Source organism: Aegilops tauschii, chromosome 5 (assembly GCF_002575655.3).
Source record: "Aegilops tauschii subsp. strangulata cultivar AL8/78 chromosome 5, Aet v6.0, whole genome shotgun sequence".
In the NCBI taxonomy this organism is placed as follows: Eukaryota; Viridiplantae; Streptophyta; class Magnoliopsida; order Poales; family Poaceae; genus Aegilops; species Aegilops tauschii.
In genome coordinates, this window is record NC_053039.3 from 426,952,164 (window position 1) to 426,973,897 (window position 21,734).

Consider the following 21,734-nt stretch of genomic DNA (forward strand, 5'->3'; position numbering starts at 1 on the left):
GACTGGGCATCCTTGACGGAGCCCTCTGGTTGGATTGAAATACGGGAGCAACTCACCGTTAACCTTGATGGTAAATCTGACCGATGTAACACACTTCATAATGAGGCTAGTAAAACGATCACCGAAGCCCAGTTTAGCCAGCATAGCTTCGAGATAATGCCATTCCACACGATCGTATGCTTTTAGCATATCAAGTTTGATAGCGCAGCTGAAATTCTTGCCCTTCTTCCTTCTCCTGATGGCGTGGATACACTCATAGGCCACTAATACATTATCCGTGATTAAGCGGCCTGGAACAAAAGCACTCTGTTCCTCCCAAATGACCTCATCGAGAATGAGACGAACACGGTTGGCCACTGTTTTGACGGCAATTTTGTACAGAACAGGACACAATGCTATTGGTCTATATTGTGAGATTTTCTGGGGGTGATGGACTTTAGGGATCAAAGTTATTGCCGTGTCGTTCAGTCCCAAAGGTAATTCCCCACCGTTCAAAAAACTCAAGATAGCCAAGGTGATATCTTCCCCTACGACATCCCAGTGTCGTTGGTAAAATCCCGCGGTGAATCCATCCACACCGGGCGCCTTGGAAGGCGCCATATCAAACAATGTTGTCTTGACCTCGGCCGCCGTGTACTCCCGCTCGAGTGTATAATTCATATCGTCGGTGACTGTCGGTGTCAAAACCGGCGGATCTCGGGTAGGGGGTCCCGAACTCTGCGTCTAAGGCGGATGGTAACAGGAGGCGGGGGACACGATGTTTACCCAGGTTCGGGCCCGCTCGATGGAGGTAATACCCTACTTCCTGCTTGATTGATCTTGATGATATGAGTATTACAAGAGTTGATCTACCACGAGATCGTAGAGGCTAAACCCTAGAAGCTAGCCTATGGTATGATTGTTGTTCCTTGTCCTACGGACTAAACCCTCCGGTTTATATAGACACCGGAGGGGGCTAGGGTTACACAGAGTCGATTACAAGGGAGGAAATATACATATGTGTATTGCCAAGCTTGCCTTCCACGCCAAGGAGAGTCCCACCCGGACACGGGATGAAGTCTTCAATCTTGTATCTTCATAGTCCAACAGTCCGGCCAAAGGATATAGTCCGGCTATCCGAGGACCCCATAATCCAGGACTCCCTCAGTAGCCCCTGAACCAGACTTCAATGACGATGAGTCCGGCACGTAGATTGTCTTCGGCATTGCAAGGCGGGTTCTTCCTCCGAATACTCCATAGAAGATTTTGAACACAAGGATAGTGTCCGGCTCTGCAAAACAAATTCCACATACCACCGTAGAGAGAATAATATTTCCATAAATCTAATCTGCTGACACATTCTGCAGCATGACATCATACTACGGCCCGGTCATTATTCGAACCGTTTTTCTCAACCAGCAACTGCACATATTGCGAGGCGGTTTTCTTGGCACGTCTTGTCGAAGCAGAGATCGTGTCCCCTTATCACGGGATTCTCATCAATACAGGTGTGGGTAACCCAACCGCGCCATCAATTACGGCGCTACCTGGGGAGGCGCATAGCTTCTTCCGCCCTTATAAAGGGACAAGGATTCACCCTTTTCACCCACGCCTTCTTCCTCCTTGCTCATCCATTCTTGCGCACTCGAGCTCCAGCACCCAAGTTCGCGTTTTTCTCCTCAAACCACTCCAAGCATGTCCGGAGCGGGAGGCAAGTGGATGGTCTCCTCCGTTACGGAGGAGAACATCACAAAGCTGCGGGGAGCCGGATATCTGGCCGCGGATATCGCACACCAGCTGCCAGATGTGGGGCAGATCATTCCTACTCCAGAACCCCATGAGAGGGTGGTTTTTCTTACCCACTTCGTCCGCGGACTGGGATTTCCCCTCCACCCGTTTGTCCGCGGGCTCATGTTCTACTACGGGCTGGACTTTCACGATCTGGCCCCCAATTTCATCCTCAACATCTCGGCGTTTATCGTCGTGTGCGAGGCCTTCCTCCGCATCAAGCCCCACTTCGGCCTGTGGCTGAAGACCTTCAATGTTAAACCAAAGGTGGTGGTCGGCCAGCAAGCGGAGTGCGGAGGCGCCATGGTGGGAAAAATGCCCAACGTCACCTGGCTCGAAGGCTCCTATGTGGAGACCATAAAGGGGTGGCAATCGGGGTGGTTCTACATCACCGAGCCGCGCGACACCAACTGGGTGGCGGCCCCGAATTTCGATCCGGAATCCCCATGCGGCTCACCTCCTGAAAAGAGAAGGGCCTATCCTGGGGTTCCTCGGTAGAGCTGACCGGACTCCAGACATGCATCAAAAACATGATGAGCAAGAAAATCAAGCTCGTCAACGTGGTCCAAGTCATGCTCTTCCGCCGGATCCTCCCGTGTCAAAGACGGGAATTCAATTTGTGGGAGTTCGACCCGGCCGAGCACCAGACGCTGCGAGAGCTCTTCGACACAACGCACAAGGACGTCTGGAAGGTGCTGTTCAAGGGCGCCGAGGTACCTCATCCCTCACCGAGGACCGCGGACTCAGCACAAAGCGCCCTGCCAATCCGGTAAGTCTTTTACATCTCATAAGATGTTCTTTTCCCCAGTATAACCACGCGCAGGATCTAAGCCTCCACGCCATTTAACAGGACTGGGTAGCGACAGCGGAGCAGATCGATTGTCCGGCTCCCCTGCCCGAAGATCCAGCAGATGCTCTCCTAACGGAGATGCTGGTTCCGGCGCCTTATGAGGTGCCGGAGAAGAAGGCCAAGAAGAAGGCCACGGGGACCAGGAAGGGTCTCCAGCGCAAGGTTATATCGGACTCATCGTCCGAAAACACCGAGGCGCACTCCTCCCACGAAAACGAGGAGGAGGAAGAGGAAAGCTCTCCCCCCAGCCGGGGGAGACAAGAAAAGGAAGGCCGCCCCGGCTGGGGCGGCCGAAGGGTCCAAGAAGGGAAGGACCCTCCTTCCGGACAACTCCACAACCGCCGCCTACAGTGACGACGAGTGGCTGCCCAGGGATAAGCCCCTGGCGAAGTCGTAAGTATCCGGATACCGTGGTAATTCTGGTATGTTTCGTTTTGTTGCTTCTTATCATGCCGAACATGATCACACAGCCCCTCCAAAGCTCATATCGGCATATCCTCTTCGGAGGAGTCTTTGAGCGAGTCGGAGATGAACAGCGATTCGCTCCCGACCGCCTCCTCCCCCCGCCCTACGGACAACGCCGAGGTGTTGTCTCAAAGGGGGCTGAACCAAGGGGAGACAGTTCCAGAGGCGCTTCAAGGCGACATTCCAGGCGCTGGGCGCATGAGGGGCAAGACTCCTCTGGGCCCTAACGCCGGGGGTAGCAAGTCTAGCCCCAAGCCGAATACGGCGCCGGAACCTCTAGTGGTTCCGGATTCTGTCAGGCAACCCCTCGCTAAGGGGGGCAAGCCATCTGTGCCGATGGCCTCTGTTCATCCAGAGGCATCGGACAACTTGCTGGAAGTGCTTCGCGGCGCTTCCATTGACGAAGAGCAGCTTCCATTGACGAAGAGCACCGCACCATTATGAGTGCGGTGGTCAAGAAGGTTCAGTCCGCCAAGAGCGGACTGACTGAAGCCTGTGCCAGCCTCCTAACAGGCTTTGAGGTAAATAACCAGATTATAAGAGAATGTTACCGCATAGACAGTAGCCCCTGATGCTCTGTTTGGCGTTCGCGAAGAAATGCCGAATAGAGGATCAAATAATAACCGCAGGAGTCTAATCGGAATATGTCTATGTGGGTATGCAGGCTTCACTGCTGGCCGCTGCCGCACGTACTGCGGAGGTCGCCGCACTGAAGCGGGACCTTGAGCGGTCCAAGGAAGAGCTCGGCCTTACCAAGAGGCAGCTCGAAGAGAACAAAGGTAAGTGATACCCCGTCTGTGTATTAATAAAGAAAAATTTTGGTTTTGGAATAATAGGATCGTCATGAATTTTGCTAGGGGCCACGACCGAAGTGACGGCCATGTAGAAGGCACTATCCGAGGCCGAAGACAAAGCGGCCAAGGAGCGCATTGAGCGAGAGAAACAAGAGGCCCGAGTAGGCGAGGTGCAGCAAGAGCTCCAGGCTTTCATCAAGAAGCACGAGTCCTTGGAGCTTGACTCTAAGACGCAAGGGTCCGAGCTTGCGAAGGCCCTCAAAAGCGCACAACATGCCAAGGCCGAAGCCCAAAAGGCCCTCCAGGAAATTGAGGCGGTTAAGAAGATAGCGGCGGGTAAGGCATTCATTATGCAAAGCAAGCATGTGAATGAAACTTTCTTTTTACTTACCCGAGTTCGGAGCTCTCCAGGAGCGTTCGCAGATCTACCCTGCAGTGTGTCAGATGCCGCGGAGTTCTATCGTGCTGAGGAGGGGAGCTCGACAGAGAAGTTGTTCTGGTCTCAGTATACTGGGACCGAACACCCAATGCCCTTGAGCGACCAGCTGAAGCAACTGGCCGAGCTCCACAAGGCGGCCGAACAGGCCATGAAGGGTCTTATAGTCCGGATGTGGCCTGGCGAGCCCCTGCCTGATAGCTACTTCGGTCTGGTGAGGCGGCTTGTGAATGCCTGCGCACGGCTTGAAGTCATAAAGCGGTCCGTCTGCATCGAGGGTGCGCGCAGGGCTTTTGCCCAGGCGAAGGTGCACTAGGCGAAGCTGGACGCCGAAAAGCTGGTGAAGGAGGGGCCGTCGGAGGGCAAGGAGCATCGCCACCCCGAAAAGTATTATGAAAGTGTCCTGAAGGGTGCTCGCCTTGTGGCGGAGGAATGTGCTAAGGATGTAACATTTGAATAAATGTACTCATGTAATCCTGTAATGTGAAACGAGTTCATTTGCGCTATGCAACGCTTGTGAATTTAAAATATTACCTTCTGTGCGGCCGTTTATAAAATCTGAGAGTTGGCCAGTCGTCGGCTTCTGCCCCCATGTAACTAGTACCGAGGTGTTCGGGATAAATCTGAGCACTCTTTATCCCAATTTTGGGTCCTTCGAGGGAGGTGTTCAGCGCAACGAACCAGGCAATCGGACTATAATGCTTTATCACTCTCACTTAGCCATAGAAGTCTACAATTTTAAATTTTGGCGAAGCCCCTAGTATTCGGAAGGCCGAATTTGGGGCGCTATATACGCCTAAGTCGGGCAAGGCCGACTCCTCGCCCGAAGCGGAAAAAGTCTTTAAGGACTTGAGACCTCTCGAACAGCGACCAGCTCTCGCCTTATCATGACAGTCAGTTTTCAGCTTTCTCTACTGAGGTGCTCGTCCGGAAGAACCGGGACACAATCGTAGTAGTTCTCCCAGTGCTACCTTAGCCGATATTGCGGAACGTAAGGTACCAAAACATGGGAGCCGGGCAAACCCAACTATTGACCCAAGACATGATTCGGAGCTGATGCATATAATGCTATAAGTTCGGGGTGCCGCACTGTTAAAAGTGTTCGGACTTCTCACACCGTATTTATGAGGTATACTGAAGCCCCTGACGTTCTGGTCGTACTAGAATGTACGGGTGCAATTTGTCGTAAATAAACAGACAAGAGAAAAAAAGAAAGGGTAATGCAATAATAGACTAACGCTATGCATTGTTATTTAAATAATACGTCGAAGCATACTGATACAAGTAGTGCAATAAGCAAAAAAAATAGGACTACTTGACATGTCCTATCCAAGGGCAAGCTGCGTATGGGTATTTAAAACAGGTATTTCGATCGTTATCAGAGACCACCTGGGGATTCCCTTATACGGGTTAGCTTCTTGCCTCCTTGGTATTTCCTTCTCGTAATGCGTCCAGCAATAAGACTGCCGAAAAGGGCTTCTGGAGAATAAGGTTCTGAAAGATAGAAAATGATAAAGGTATACAACCCCTGGGGCGGTTGAGCCGCATTGTGGGACGTGTCCTGGCCGTGCCCCCGCCTATGCCCATGGTATTTTTAGTGCGTAATTATGTACGCGCGGCACAGATTTCGTCGCTTGACTGGGACTAGGACGGAGGCCGAATTGCTAGGCGAGCTCTGAACGTGCCAGGCGATCCTGTTGCAGGTTACTACGGACTCGCTTGAAGGTGTCCGGGGGTTTTGTCGCCGAATTGGCGGTTTGCCTTAGAAGGCTGCTTTGTGCCTCTGCTGCGAGGGCCGTCGTGTGCTCCTCCGTGCGGAGCGAGCGTTCTGTGTTTCCATTGACTGTTATAACCCCACGAGGTCCTGGCATTTTGAGCTTGAGGTATGCATAATGCGGTACCGCATTGAATCTGGCAAATGCGGTTCGTCCGAGCAGTGCGTGATAGCCACTGCGGAACGGGACGATATCGAAGATTAACTCCTCGCTTCAGAAGTTGTCCGGAGATCCGAAGACCACTTCCAGTGTGATTGAGCCCGTGCAACGGGCCTCTACACCTGGGATGACACCTTTAAAGGTGGTTTTAGTGGGTTTGATCCTTGAGGGGTCTAACCCATTTTACGCACTGTATCCTGATAAAGCAGGTTCAGGCTGCTGCCACCGTTCATAAGGACTCGGGTGAGGTGAAATCCGTCAACGATGGGATCAAGGACCAATGCGGCAGAACCGCCATGACGGATACTAGTGGGGTGGTCCCTACGATCGAAGGTGATCGGACAAGAAGACCATGGGTTGAACTTTGGGGCGACTGGTTCCATTGCATAGACGTCCCTTAGTGCACGCTTCCGTTCCCTCTTGGGAATATGGGTTGCGTATATCATATTCACCGTTTTCACTTGGGGAGGAAATTTCTTCTGTCCTCCTGTGTTCAGCGGCCGGGACTCCTCCTCATCGTCGCTATGCAGCCCCTTTTCCTTGTTTTCGGTATTCAACTTGTCGGCCTGCTTGAACACCCAGCATTCTCTGTTGGTGTGATTGGCTGGCTTATCGGGGGTGCCGTGAATTTGACACGAGCGATCGAGTATGCGGTCCAAACTGAACGGGCCCGGGTTGCTTTTGTTGAACGGCTTCTTCCGCTGACCGGATTTAGAGCCACTGAATCCGGCATTGACTGCCGTGTCTTCGATGTTGTCACCGTTGTTGCGGCGCTTGTGTCTGTTACGACGTGGTCTGCCGTTACTATCTTTGGCATCTGAATTGCCATGACTTCTTGATGTGTTGTTGCTGCGAGCCAGCCAGCTATCCTCGCCCGTGCAAAAGCGGGTCCTGAGTGTCGTGAGGGCTGCCATAGACTTTGGCTTCTCCTGGCCGAGGTGCCAGGCGAGCCACTCGTCACGGATGTTATGCTTAAATGCCGCTAAGGCCTCTGCATCCGAACAGTCGACAATTTGGTTTTTCTCAGTTAGGAACCTGGTCCAGAATTTCCTGGCCGATTCCCCTGGCTGCTGAGTTATATGGCTCAAGTCATCAGCATCCGGTGGTCGCACATAAGTGCCCTGGAAGTTGTCAAGGAATGCATCTTCCAAATCCTCCCAACTGCCAATGGAGTTTGCTGGCAAGCTATTCAGCCAATGCCGAGCCGGTCCTTTGAGTTTTAGTGGGAGGTACTTGATGGCATGTAGATCATCTCCGCGAGCCATGTGGATGTGGAGGAGGAAATCCTCGATCCATACCGCGGGGTCCGTTGTACCATCATATGATTCAATGTTTACGGGTTTAAAACCCTCTGGGAATTCGTGATCCATTACTTCATCAGTGAAGCATAGGGGGTGTGCGGCGCCTCTGTGCCGGGCTATATCACGACGCAGTTCATACGAGTCTTGTCTGCTGTATTCGGCCCAGCCGGATTTGCTTTTAGTATATCCGGCGTGACGGTCATCATCCCGCGTTGGGGCGCGCCCCCGTGATCCGTAGATCGATCTTGCGTGTTGCCCCAGGCCTTGGTATTTTTGTTTGAATGGCGGCGGGGTGTGGGCTGGACTTCGGGCTGATATGCCTCTCTGTCTCGGCCACGAGGTGGCCGATCAGCCGCATCGTACGCTGGTGATGTAGGTTTCAATGCTTCCTCCTTGAGTTGGGGTAGCAACCTGCGCTTTGGGTAACTCTTGGTTGGGTGCTCGAGTTCGTATTCCTCGGCCGCCAGGACTTCAGTCCATCTATCCGCTAGCAGATCTTGATCAGCTCGAAGCTGTTGTTGCTTTTTCTTCAGGCTGTTTGTTGTGGCTATAAGCCGGTGCTTGAAGCGCTCCTGCTCGACGGGATCCTCAGGCACGATAAATTCTTCGTCGCCGAGGCTCACCTCATCTTCGGAGAGAGGCATGTAATTGTCATCCTCTGATTCTCCGTTTGCTGCCTATTCCGGAGGGCTAGCTTGTTTATCCTCCCGCTCGAGGTCTGGCTGGAGGGGATTGTCGTCGTCTTCGGCACTATCCGGAGCGTTATTGTCTCTTGTGCCGGTATCGCTGCTTTTGCTATGGCGGGACTTAGAGCGGCGCCGCTGACGTCGGTGCTTGGATTGCTTCTTGGAGGGATTATCCTCCGTTGTCTTATCGCCATCCCCTTCTTTGGGGGTGTCCACCATGTATATGTCATACGATGAGGTGGCAGTCCAGCGCCCTGTGGGCGGTGGTTCTTGTTCGTCTCCCGCATCGTCGTCCATACCGTCGATGCCTTCGGAGCCGAAGTCGAACATGTCGGTTAAATCGTCGACAGTGGCTACTAAGTGGGTGGTGGGTGGGGAGCGAATTTCTTCGTCGTCCGCATCCCATTCTAGCCGGACATAGTTCGGCCAAGGGTCTCCTGACAGGGAGAGAGACCTTAACGAGTTTAGCACGTCGCCAAAGGGCGAGTGCTGAAACATATCCGCGGAGGTAAACTCCATGATCGGTGCCCAATCAGATTCGATAGGCACGGACGCAGGCGGCTCGGAGCCCATGGCCGGGGACGAATCCAACGGTTCGGCAACACGGGTCTCGTAGGAGGTGAAGTCAGTATTCGGCTCTATCGCCACTGATTGTGCGGCCTCCGTGGCGGGGTCCATCCACCCGTCCTCAGATGGCGCAATTTGTTCCGGATTGAGGGCCGGAGTAGTTGCAGGTGTGATCTCCCGAACACTGTCCGACGGCGGAGCTAAGTCATGCTCGTCGTGATTGTGCGGCGCACCTGACATGGGCTCGAATCCGTTGAAGATCAAGTCTCCGCGGATGTCGGTAGTATAGTTCAAGTTTCCAAACCTGACCTGATGGCCAGGGGCGTAGCTCTCGATCTGCTCCAGATGGCCAAGCGAGTTGGCCCGCAGTACGAAGCCGCCGAATACGAAGATCTGTCCGGGGAGGAAAACCTCACCCTGGATCGCATCGTTGCCGATGATCGAAGGAGCCATCTAGCCTTACGGTGACGGCACAGTGGAACTCTCAATGAAAGCACCAATGTCGGTGTCAAAACCGGCGGATCTCGGGTAGGGGGTCCCGAACTGTGCGTCTAAGGTGGATGGTAACAGGAGGTGGGGGACACGATGTTTACCCAGGTTCGGGCCCTCTCGATGGAGGTAATACCCTACTTCCTGCTTGATTGATCTTGATGATATGAGTATTACAAGAGTTGATCTACCACGAGATCGTAGAGGCTAAACCCTAGAAGCTAGCCTATGGTATGATTGTTGTTCCTTGTCCTACGGACTAAACCCTCCGGTTTATATAGACACCGGAGGGGGCTAGGGTTACACAAAGTCGGTTACAAGGGAGGAGATCTACATATCCGTATTGCCAAGCTTGCCTTCCACGCCAAGGAGAGTCCCACCCGGACACGGGACGAAGTCTTCAATCTTGTATCTTCATAGTCCAACAGTCCGGCCAAAGGATATAGTCCGGCTATCCGAGGACCCCCTAATCCAGGACTCCCTCAGTGACCCGTGGTTGAACGCATTGCAGCAACTCTTCCATCGGATTGTAGCCTTGTGATTGGTAAAGGGCATGATAAAAATGAGTGATCTCCTCCTTCACTTCACCTGGATCACAACTCACACGGCCATCGGCCAACTCCAATGAGGTAATGCGATTGATCCTCTTGCGCTGCCTAGCTTGTGCCTGGAAATAGCTAGTGTTCCGGTCACCTGCATGTAGCCACAGCACTTGAGATCTCTGTTTGAGCCAAATTTCCTCTTGCCGGAGGGCCTCCCTTAGTTGTGAGGCGACGGCCCTCTCCTCGTCATTCGGACCGCGCCCTACCGCAGCAGTCCGGAGACGCTCAAGCCTTTTCTGAAGTTTATGCACTCGGCGTTCCATGTTACCAAACTCTTTGTGCCCCCATGCTCCCAGCTCATTCTGAACCACGGAGAGGGCATCGACAATGCCTTGCAATCCTCTCTGACCTGCTCCTGTCTGCCACATCTTTCGTACTTTCTCATCATAGTCGGCGTGTGATTGCCAAACATTTTCGTAGCGGAAAGATTGGGTCGCCCGGGACCAGCCCATCGCTATCGTAGCTCGACACTCGGCAAGCAAAAAACAGTGATCCGATTCTACACTGCTAATATGTTTGACAGTTGAGAACTCGAACATCTGAAGAAAATCGGCGTTGGCAAAGGCCCTGTCTAGCCTTGCTTTCACGTTCATGTTCCCCTGCTGCCTGTTATCCCATGTGAAAGGGACGCCGCGCCACCCAAGATCCTGAAGTGCGCAATCCGAGATCGCCTCGCGAAAAGCACGCATTTGTGCCTCCATTCTTGCGTGTATATTGAAGTGCTCGTCCGCAAAGAGGGTTCTGTTGAAATCACCCAAACATAACCATGCCCTATGCGGGACAGCAAAAAGAGTACGAAGAAACCGCCAACTGTGATGGCGATTCTCCAAACGTGGCTCTCCATAGAAGCCAGTAAAGTGCCAATTTTTATCATTCTGACTGACCTTGACATCAATATGCGACTTGCTGAAATTTTCCAAAGTAACTTCAACATCTTTTGACCAAAACAAACCGATACCTCCACTTAAACCGTCACTGTCAACGGCAAAGCAACCAGAAAAACCTAAAGTAAACTTCAAATCCTCCACACGTTTCCCCCTGATCTTTGTCTCCATGACGAAAAGCAGGGCGGGGCCTTCTTGCTTCACTAACTTGCGAAGCTCGCGAACTGTCCCAGGGTTCCCAAGCCCTCGACAGTTCCAGCTCAAAGCGTTCATTGGCTCGGGCAGGGCTGACTCGCAGCCGCTGCCGATGATTCAGATGATGGTGGGGTGGGCCTCTTCTTCTTCGGTTCCCTCTCAGGGAAAGTTTCATTCAGATTCTCCGGGGTGTGAGCTGTAGGATTGGGTAAACCCTCTCCCTCAACAATGTTTGCATTAGCCTCGCCGTGCTCTGTGATTGCCAGCGGCTGTTGCTCCACCCTACGATAAACCTGGGTGGAAAGCGGTCCACCTTTGCGTTTTTGTGGCGCCGGGGTTTTGACAGGTGAAGTCACCTCCGGCCCACCCTTCTATTAGGAGCTCGACGACTGGGATTCCCTCGTGCTATGCTGGTTATGGTTTCTATCTTTCGTCGAGTTCTCCCCCGAGTTTGCTTTCCTGCGGTCTTCCGGAGCCCGTAAGGAGGAGTTGAACGGAAGATCGCCCTTCTCATCCCTAGTCCCAGGAGTCGGGTAGAAGAGGTCTGAATGACCCAGACGGCCACACGAAAAACAAAAGTGAGGGATTTGCTCATATTCAATATCATACCGATCCGTACTCTTCCTCTTTGCCGAGTTGATCAAGATCCATCTGCGGAGAGGTTTTTGCACATCAATGGTTACTCTTGCTCGTAAGAAACCTCCCACTGGATCAATTTGGACAACCGAGGCAGTCTTGTCGATCTGCCTAGCTATTGCCAAACCTCGAGTATCGTTCCTCAGATTATAGGGTAGATTCACTACCCGAACCCAGACTGGCAATTTATCAAACTTTAGTTCTGAAGGTTGCATGTGTTCCTCGAATTCCTCCAGGATTACTGCATGCTTGTTGATGTGCCATGGAGACCCTTCCCAGACTCAGTCTCGATCACGTTTAGTCTCAAATTCAGCAGCAAACATGTTCTCTCCCAGGGGACGAAAAACCAGGCCTCTAGGGTTTCCCCAAGCAGGGCGGAGCGCATTGGAGATTGTGTGTATGTGATACAGATTTCTGAATAGCACCTTGCCCGCCAGAAGCCACTTCGGCGGCGCACCATCGTCGGAGTCATCGATCACCAGAGGTGTCGCTTCCTCCTCAGAGATATCCAACTTGCCGAGCGCCTCCTCCATCTGCGCCCGAGCTGAGCGGGGAGAGAGAGCGCCGTCTCCTCGCTGTCCGTTCCCAGCGGACGCTGAAGCCATAGTCCCAAAGATCGCCGGTGCGCCCCGCCGATGAGATCTGCGGGCGCAGTCGAGTCCACCGAACCCTAGTCGCCGCCAAGGGGTATTAGGGTTTCGAGGAAAAAAGTTCCACTTCTCGCTCTAATATTGATTGGAGCGCGTGAAAACGTCCCGTGCGCCGTGCGCGCTAAAATGGCAGTTTACCGCACACGCGGGGTTTTTGCCGCCGCTGTTGGAGATGCTCTAATATTGATTTAAATGTTTCTCGAGACAAAACTCATATCTAAACTGATGATAATACCGTGGCCGACACCCATCCCTCACGACGTCTACTTCGTATTTAAAACACAATAATTAGCACTATATATCTCAAGGGAAAAAAACCAGGAAATACACGGGACATTCGGCCCATTCCTTAGCATGAACGCGTCCCGTCCTCTCAACCGAAAGGGCGCCCCACACCGCAAAGGATGCATCCATCCGCCCGTCCATCCGAAAGCCAACCCTACACCAAACTTTGCAGGTCTCGTGTCCTCATCACCCAACCCCATCATCACAATCTCATCCGCCCTCGCCATCCTCCATTACCAATCTTCCATCGCCTCCTCTTCCTTCAAGCATCATCTTCCCCTATAAACCCTCTCACGACCCAAGAACCGAGCAAGCCGGGCGCGCAACAACAAGAACCGACGAGCTTTCTTCATGTCGAGCCCCACGCACGTCCGCAAGGCGCTCCACCTCGCCGCCATGAAGGCCAAGCTGCAGGGCGTCGCCGGCCACCGCCTCCTCCTCGTCGCCGCCCTCGCCGCCTTCCTCCTCCTCTTCTCCGCCCGCACGCTCTTCTCCTCCTCCTCCTCCCGTGGCTCTGGCGCCGCCTCGCGGCTGAGCGGCGACGGGTCGTGCTCGAAGCTGCCGGCGCCCGTGGCCGAGGCCCTGGTGCACTACGCGACGTCGAACGTGACGCCGCAGCAGACGGCGGCGGAGATCGGGGTGTCGCTGCGCGTGCTGCAGCGCCGCTCGCCCTGCAACTTCCTGGTGTTCGGCCTCGGCCACGACAGCCCCATGTGGGCGGCGCTCAACCACGGCGGCCGCACGGTGTTCCTCGAGGAGGACGCGTCCTGGATCGCCTCCGTCCGCTCCGCGCACCCGGGCCTGGAGTCGTACCACGTCACCTACGACACCCGTCTGACCGAGGCCGACGAGCTCATCGCCCTGCGGGACCACCCGGGGTGCACCGCGCAGCCGGACCTCGCCGCCGCCGCCGAGGCCTCGTGCCGGCTGGCGCTGCGCGGCCTCCCCGCCGTGTTCCACGAGGTGGAGTGGGACCTCATCATGGTGGACGCGCCCACGGGGTGGACGCCCGAGGCGCCCGGGAGGATGGGCGCCATCTACACGGCCGGCATGGCGGCGCGCGCGCGGCGGCCCGGCGACGGCGCCACGGACGTGTTCGTGCACGACGTGGACCGGGCGGTGGAGGACAGGTTCTCCAAGGCGTTCCTGTGCGACGCCTACCTCGCGGAGCAGGTCGGCAGGATCCGGCACTTCGTCATCCCCAGCCACCGGGAGAAGCCCGGCACGCCCTTCTGCCCTCAGAACTGATTATTATCCGTTACCCATTTTATCGTCCTCCATTATAGTATGACTGCACACCTACCTTGATCGAGACACACATGCATGCTGAAGCCTGAAGGACGGTCATGCCATACACCATTGGAGGTAGTTAATGGCGTCAGATCGAGAAACGTGCGTTCACGATCGAGTAATCCGGAGAAATTCAGTGTGATTTCCTTCCATCTGCGGGTGCAGTTGTTAGCTGTGGTTCTAGCTCCATGGTTGCTGGTGGTTGAACAAGAGTGGAACCTGTATCATGCAAACTATATGTTTTACTAATTATCTGCGATATTTCTATTAGTACTTTGGCAAGATATTTTGCCTTTCTATTGTGTGGCTCATAATTAGAGAGATCTCGATGCACGTGGAGTGCGGATAATGTGGGATTTATTTGTTTTGTTTGAAGCGGTAATACCAGTGATGAATATAAGCACTCGCTACTTGCATATTTTTGGAATGCAGGCCATTGTGGTGGTAACTTAGCCGGTATCATGCATTCAAGACTAGCAAACATGATGATGTGACAAACAATTAGAGAAGAACGAGAAGGTTAGAGTAATATAGGTAGATACTACAGTGCATTATTCTTCTTACCACTGAAAGGACGTCCATCGGCTTCAACATTATTAGTTCAAGTACTTGTCCATGTACCTTTCTTTGATTGAAAGGAAGTACTTGTCCATGTGTGTTCTGCAGTTTCTATGTGGCTAGCTGACGCTGACACTGGCAGCAGTAAGGGAGGGTGGCCTTCACCTGATTTTGATTGCTTGGTACGCTGCCCTTTTGCTAGGGCAGTGAACTGCCTGCCATTTCGTAGACAGCCGCCCGCCCCGCCTTGCTTTTCATTTCATTTCCACGGCACAGTGCCCCATGAACTGTACCTTGACACAGGAGCTGAGTTTTGATTGCCAACGGCGTACGGAACGAGATTCAACAACTTGTTTAACGAGTTCAAGAACGTGCGTGTGACGTACGTCCGATGTATCTCTTGTTTCTAGAAGAGAGGCCGGATGCATTCCAGCCAGTTCGATATACAGGAAACAAACATTGGTCCTTGCAGAATACTGAACAGTCATCTTCGGTAGCCGGCTTCCGCTCGTCCAAGACTTTCCTCGCCGTCTTTAAGGATGCCGGCGAGGAGCGAAAGCAGCATGACTGCCACTCCTAGGACAGGGCCGCTTTGAATTGAACATCACAAAGGATGGCAGCAGATCCAAGATCACCTCGTCAACTGGAAGAGAGACCTGAGATCTTGGCTGCCCGAAATGAAGAAGCCACAACTCTGAAAGACTGAAACCTCCCCTTGAGATCTCAAAACAGAGGCCCCAAACCTCGCTATTCCCTCCCAAACCGTTTAACCCGTTTAAATGGCTCGATTCAGAAGTTATACGTGGTGAGTGATAAAATATTTTTTGTAGTTTGTAAAAATACTCAACCAATGTGCTTGTTTTTTCTTTAAAAGATTATGTTACCAATACATTAATTGCAATGCATGCATGCGTGACCAATAAATAACCAACAACTTTTATCGTGCATTGTAAGTTTTCCCATGCATATGATACTAGTGCCTTAGAACATCTCTAAGAGCAAGTACAATAGAGCTGAGTCAGCGGGCTATAAGAAATAAACTAGTATATTTCTGCTTAGTTGGAGGAAAGAGAAGAGGAGAGAGAAGGTAAGCGGGCTCTTCGTGAAGAGCTAGCTCTATCACGTGCTCCTAGGCACTTTGTGAGAATGAAAGATGGGCCACATAATAAAAAAGTAATACACTCTTTTTATCTACTATTATACATGTTGGCTATAAGATGTGCTGTAGATGACATGACACTGGCTTATATAGCCAGCAGCTGGCTATACTATTAACCATGCTCTAATAGATGATGTAAAATGCATCATCAAATTATGCTTCAAGTAAAACATCACCAAAAAGTAATTTATTACATCACCAAGAACCTCCAACACCAACACATGGTGTGAAATAGAGCACTAGTGCTCCAGTAGGTGATGTAAAATAAGTTAGCGATATTTTTTACCTTCTGTAATTTTTGTCGAACACCTTGTGCACGAGGATGATGAATGGGCGGCCGCTTGTCAGAGCGAAGATGGTAGCCACGCCGGACAGAAAGGCCTATCCTCGCCTTTTTGACACGTGCTGGTTGGGGGCTACCCATAATTTCAGCAACGCGGCACCGGCGACGCTGACCAAAGCAAACGCCGCTCGGCTCGGTCGCGGCGGTTGTGCACCTGCTCATGGTAGCTCCGACGGCCAAAAGTTCTACTCCGGACGATGGCCACGAGCTGCGGGAGTTATCACGGACGCCAGTTCTCCAGCCAACAGTCGAATCCGCTGAAAGTCTACGTGACAGCGGATCCAAGTTGGTGCAGCGGCGGGACCTCCGGCAGACATCCGAGGTGCCGGGGCTGGGGTGGCGGGGTCGTGGTGGACTCGAGGGAGTACGGATGAGCTGCGATCGCAATCTTGTCGGGCGAAATCGTTGGCGGCGGGTCACAATGGACACGGGGGGAGTACGGATGAGCTGCAGTCGCAATCTTGTCTGGTGAAATCGCCGGCGGCAGTGGTCGGGTGCAGTGGCGGATCCAGGACCCAGGCCAGAGGGGCCTGGGCCCGGGGCGTGGAAAAAACTTGCTTCGTTGACTGTAGCATATGGGCACTGTAGGAACACTGTGGCGATACTATAGCAGGCCTAGAGCCCAGGCCTTGGCCCAATCCTAGCTCCGCCCCTGGTCAGGTGGAGGAGCCGGAGCATGGCAGGAATGTTCCGCGCGGCAGTTGGGGCTACGCGTGCAACTACTCGTGTTTTTCTCGAGCGGCACAGGTGATGCAAATTTGCGTCACTTGCTGCCCCATTTTACATCACACCCTACCTCGAGTAAAATAATTTGCATCTACATCATCTATTGGAGCATCGTTTTTGCCCTGTTGTGATGTAAAAAAACTGTTTTTATCATCTACATCGTCTATAGGACATGCTCTAGGTTTGATCACAATGGAAATATCATATACTAGTGTATGATATTACCTTCACGGTGGACAACATCATAACTTGGTATCACAATGACCTCATTTATTGTCATTCATGACACATACTACTACATCGCTTAATATGAAACGGTATCATATCATGATACTCAATTCTCTCTTTCCTCATTTAATTGTGTGCCACCTCGGGGCAAATCTCTAGTTGGCATACATGGCACTACCTATAATTCTTTCATTGTAACCAGGATTAATCCTCGCATGCAGCGATTTAATGTACCTCGAAATCTAAACATGCGATGAGGAGCAACAAAAAATAATAATTAGACTTATAAAAAAAATTAAGACAAGCCCTATAAACCGGAAAGGAATGATACATCATACATCTCAAACGTATCTACAATTATTGATTATTTTATACTATTATAATATCACTATTATATAAATTTTATAGCATTTTATATTATTTTCCTAGACTAACCTTTTTAACTTAGTGTCAGTTGTTGTTTTCTACATGTTTTTTATTTATAAAAAATCAATATCTACGGAGGTAAAAAAAACTCTAAGGATTTAATTCTTTGGGGGGCACAAAGTTCCACAAAGCACCATAGGGAGACAAGAGGGGCCACAGGGCATAGGCCGTGCCCCATGGGTGTGGGGCCCCACAGGCCACAAGCACCCCCTTACATCCATTCTTCAAAAAACCCTTCACAAGATTTCTCTCCGGATTTTCCTGTCATCGCAAGTTTCTGTTCCGAGGAGATCCAATCTGGAGGTTGTCCCAGCACTCTGCCGGAGGGGAATCCACCACAGGAGGCTTCTTCATCAACCTTTCTTGCCTCCATTCTTAGTCTTTGGAAGTTGTCGCTTGTAATCTCTTGACTAATTAATGGATTTTCTGATTCAAAGTCCGGCTCGCCTCGAGCCTTTTCCCTAAAAAAACATCTGAAGAATTAGTTTGCAATGAGAAGTAGAATTTTGTTTGACGTTTTTCCTTGTCAACATTCAAAGTCGGGCTCGCCTCGGTATCGTTGAAGGAGCGCCCTCCCAGCCGCAAGTAATGCGCCGGCCCAACTTTCAGGTTAATCCTTTTTTTTCATGTTTCTTCATTTTTTCAACACATATATTCTAAAACATAATTTTCTTCAGAAAATAAATCAAGATTTTGAAAATGTTAACGTGTGTAATCGTTTTTTAGTATAATTTTAAAAAATGTTGATAGCTTGCAAAAAATGTTTTAAGACATTTAGAAAATGATCACGTCTTTCAAAAACACGTACATGGAATTTTGAAAAGAAACTTTTATACAATATACAAAAATGTGCATGTAATTCAAAAAAATGTTAAACATGCATAATTATTTTTCCAATGGTACAAGAAAAATGCATGATTTGTACGAAAAAAAGTATGTATAAAAAATATAGTACTTTTTTTTGCTGGGAAAAAACAAAAATTATTAAACCGATATAAAAATATAAAAAATATAGTATTTTAAAAACTATTAATCCTGTAAGTGAAAGGTGTTAAACCTGTATAAATAATGTTTTAGATGTATACCAAAAATGTAAAATGTGTATGAAAACAAGAGAAATCAAAACATTTTGTCTAAATAATGTTAATCAAGTAGTTTTAAAATGTTAAACATGTACTAAAAATGTAAACATGTATGAAAAATGCTTCAGATATATAGAAAGTATATTATGTGTACGAAAAGTACACATCAGAACTTATATTTCAAAATTGCTAATCATGTATATGAAATGTTAAACCTAAAAAGGAAAAAAAATGTATGCCAAAAATATACAATGTGTCCGAAAACAATAGACATGGAAACCTATAGTTGAAAAAAAAATCTTGTATTTAAAAAATGTTAAACGTGTATAAGTAAAACTTTAGGGTGTATAAGAAAATTGTACGATGTGTATAAAAAAAATAGACATCAAAGCATATATTAAAAAAAAGGTTTCCATCGAACTCTGGGAATTTTATTACTGGGAGAATATCTTACAGAAACCAATATTCAATGAAAACTTCGTGGAAACCACATTTTAAAGTTTCAAAAAAATCTAAAAAAAATATACAAGATGTTAAGAGGGTGCTGTTTTATTGCCATGTAAAATTTCAATTGAAACACATTGTGAGATGTGAGCTATGAAAAAGACAAATTCAGCCCTGAATAGTGGCATTACTATTTAGAACTATTCAACATTGATTTTGTCTGTTTCATAGCTCACATCACGTAATGTGTTTCAACTTGAAATTTTGTTTGGCAATAAAACATCATCCTCTTAACATCCTGTATTTTTTTCAAAAAAAATTCAAACTTCAAAACATCTATTTCTCGTGGTTTTCACCGGTTTCCACCGAATGATGGTTTTCGTATGATATTCTCCCTTTAGTACTTAACAGCGATCCAGTTACAATCAGCCACATGGCTGTCAACTAGAAAGACAAGGCTCTTATCAAGATAAACTTCTCAAATATGCAATATGTAAGCTAACTTAGCAAATTGATCAGCAACTCTATTGTTGTCCCGGCTTACATGGCGGATCAACAAAGAAGAAAAGCTAGAAGATTTATTGAGCGAGAATTTTGTTGTGTACTAAAAAATGTTAAACATTTATAAAATTGTTTCGGATATATTGTACGATGTTTAGGAAAAAAATTAGACATCAAAACATATATTTGAAAAATGTTAATCATATATATATATATATATATATGAAAAATATATATATGATTAACATTTTTTGATCACTTTCTTCTTCGCCATCTTGGGGCCGGGAGGTGGCACCGCCACCGAGCCGCGGCCGCCGAAGAACCGAAGCACATGCTCACTAGAACTCTTCCCCTTGCCCGAAGAACCCGCCACAGGCGCCGGCGTCTGCTCCACGGGCTTGCCGTCCATCCTCATGCCGACGCCGACGAACCGCCGCTCGCCGCCGTGGGCGCAGTCTTGGCATGGGGCGGCGGCGACTTTCGCTGGCACCGGAGCAGGAGGCTGCACGTAGTCGAGCGGCGTCGAGAAGTCGACCTCGCAGTCGGTCTCGAGGGTGGACACGGCGTCGGCGGGCTTGGCCTCGACGACGTCGAGGAGGTACCGCCTGTCCCCCTCGGCGACGGCGATCGTGTCGCCGACCGTCACGCACGGCGTGTTCAGTCTGACGTTGAACTCGAGCAGCTGCTTGAGGTCCTTGGCTCCCAGAAAATCCATGGTGTGCGGCCGCAGCTTGACGGAGGTGGCCTTTGGGAGCGACGTGCTGGTCATGAGCACCAGGTCGTCCTCCTCCAGCCCGAGCCGCGCCATGGTCATGTATTTTAAAAAACTAAACGTGTTTTAAAGAAAAGATCTTGACGTATAGCAAAAATATACAATGTGTACGAAAATAAATGGATATCAAAATATATATCTGAAAACAATTTTTTTTAAACGTTAAACGCATGTTAAAAAATGTTATTGATGTATACGAGAAATCTACAACTGTAAGGAAATGTAGACATGCATTGAAAAATAAAGAAAAAAAGTAAAGTAGGAAAAACAAAGAAAACTGAAGAGAAAAAGGAAAAGAAAATAGGAAAAACGGAGAAAACCCTAGTGCAAAAAAGAAACAAAGAAAACAGGGGGGAAAAGGAAGAAATCTGTTAAAACCGAGAAAGAAATGAAGAGAACCAATAAAAAACAAAGAAAACAGAAAAAAAAAAAGAGACAGTGGCGAAACAAAGAAAAGTGAAGATTATTCGCAAAAAAACGAAACAAAGGAAACTGAAGGAGACAGAAAAAAGAAACGAAAATGAAGAAAGACCCGAAGAAAAGCAGAACGAGCGAACGAACTGAGAAAATAGGCCGCCCCAACTGAGAAAATGGAGAAAGCCTTTGGCGAGCGTATCTTACAGCTCGCTATAAGCGAGATATAGCTGCTGTGCATGCTAGCGGCGGCCCCCTCCTCTCTTCCTGCCGTGGTAGGCCTTGTCTCCGGCCCATCTCCCAAGCCGCTCGCGCGAGCGAACGATCAGCTCGCCTCGCCGGGAGCAGGCACGCGACGGGCGTTCGTTCGGTTGGGTCAGCCTCACACCCTTGCCGTGCCCCGCTTCTCCTCCCGCCCGGCGCCGATGGGAGCACCGCTGCGTGCGTAGCGTAGGTGAGCAACGCAATACCCGCCGCCTCCCAACCTCACACCTCCGTCGCCGGGCCTATAAAATCACGCCCTCCGGCAGCAGCACCACCACCACACCGCGCCACAAACCACACACGCACACACGAACGCTCAAGCTAGCAGCGCGCGCACCGAGCCGGCGACGCGACGACGATGGAGGTGACCACGGCCCCGCTGCCGCAGCCGCGCGCCCTGGCGGCCCTCCTCGTCCTGGTGCTTCTCATCACGCTGGGCGGCGCGGCGGAGGCGCAGCCGCCGCTGGGCACCTGCGGCGCGCAGCTGAGCCAGCTGGCCCCGTGCGCGCGGTACAGCGTGCCGCCGCTGCCGGGGCAGGCGCTCCCGGCGCCCGGGCCGGAGTGCTGCTCCGCTCTGGGGTCCGTGTCCCGCGACTGCGCCTGCGGCGCCATCGACATCATCAACAGCCTCCCCGCCAAGTGCGGCCTCCCGCGCGTCTCCTGCCGTAAGACCCCCTCCAACACTCCACGCTCACTCATCCATGCGCTGCGTTCGTTCTTTTTGCCTGCAAATATGTAGCTGAACTGACGCACTCCCGGTTGTTTTCTCCTATGAATGCTGCTGCTGCAGGGTGATCGCTCGCTACCTGGCTCCATGCAAGAAGAGGAAGAACTGAAGAAGACGATGATGAATAAGAGCTCGATGGTCGGAGCAACCATCTTGAGTAGTAGTAGCAGTGCCTAGTAGCTGTCCGGTTCGTCTAGATCGATCCCCTGTGGCCATTAGAGGCTCTCATGTCTGTTGGCATCTGTTAAAGGTCAGATTT

The 21,734-nt window shown here is 50.6% G+C and overlaps 3 protein-coding genes across 3 annotated transcripts; 2 read left to right on the plus strand and 1 right to left on the minus strand.

Annotated features, from left to right (window-relative positions):
- The first annotated feature begins 12,615 nt into the window (after nucleotides 1-12,615).
- On the plus strand, nucleotides 12,616-14,130 carry LOC109753690 (glucuronoxylan 4-O-methyltransferase 1). The gene has a single exon (XM_020312606.4). It carries the CDS (start codon nucleotides 12,893-12,895, stop codon nucleotides 13,787-13,789), a length of 897 nt encoding a protein of 298 aa, XP_020168195.1. The 5' UTR covers nucleotides 12,616-12,892; the 3' UTR covers nucleotides 13,790-14,130.
- Nucleotides 14,131-19,539: 5,409 nt separating this feature from the next.
- LOC109753687 (uncharacterized) lies at nucleotides 19,540-20,211 on the minus strand. The gene has a single exon (XM_073498005.1). It carries the CDS (start codon nucleotides 20,110-20,112, stop codon nucleotides 19,540-19,542), a length of 573 nt encoding a protein of 190 aa, XP_073354106.1. The 5' UTR covers nucleotides 20,113-20,211.
- Nucleotides 20,212-20,917: 706 nt separating this feature from the next.
- Nucleotides 20,918-21,652, plus strand: LOC109753684 (protein YY1-like). The gene is made up of 2 exons (XM_020312600.4): nucleotides 20,918-21,413; nucleotides 21,539-21,652. The coding sequence occupies exons 1-2, from the start codon at nucleotides 21,107-21,109 to the stop codon at nucleotides 21,541-21,543; spliced, it is 312 nt and encodes a 103-aa protein (XP_020168189.1). The 5' UTR covers nucleotides 20,918-21,106; the 3' UTR covers nucleotides 21,544-21,652.
- Nucleotides 21,653-21,734: the final 82 nt, after the last annotated feature.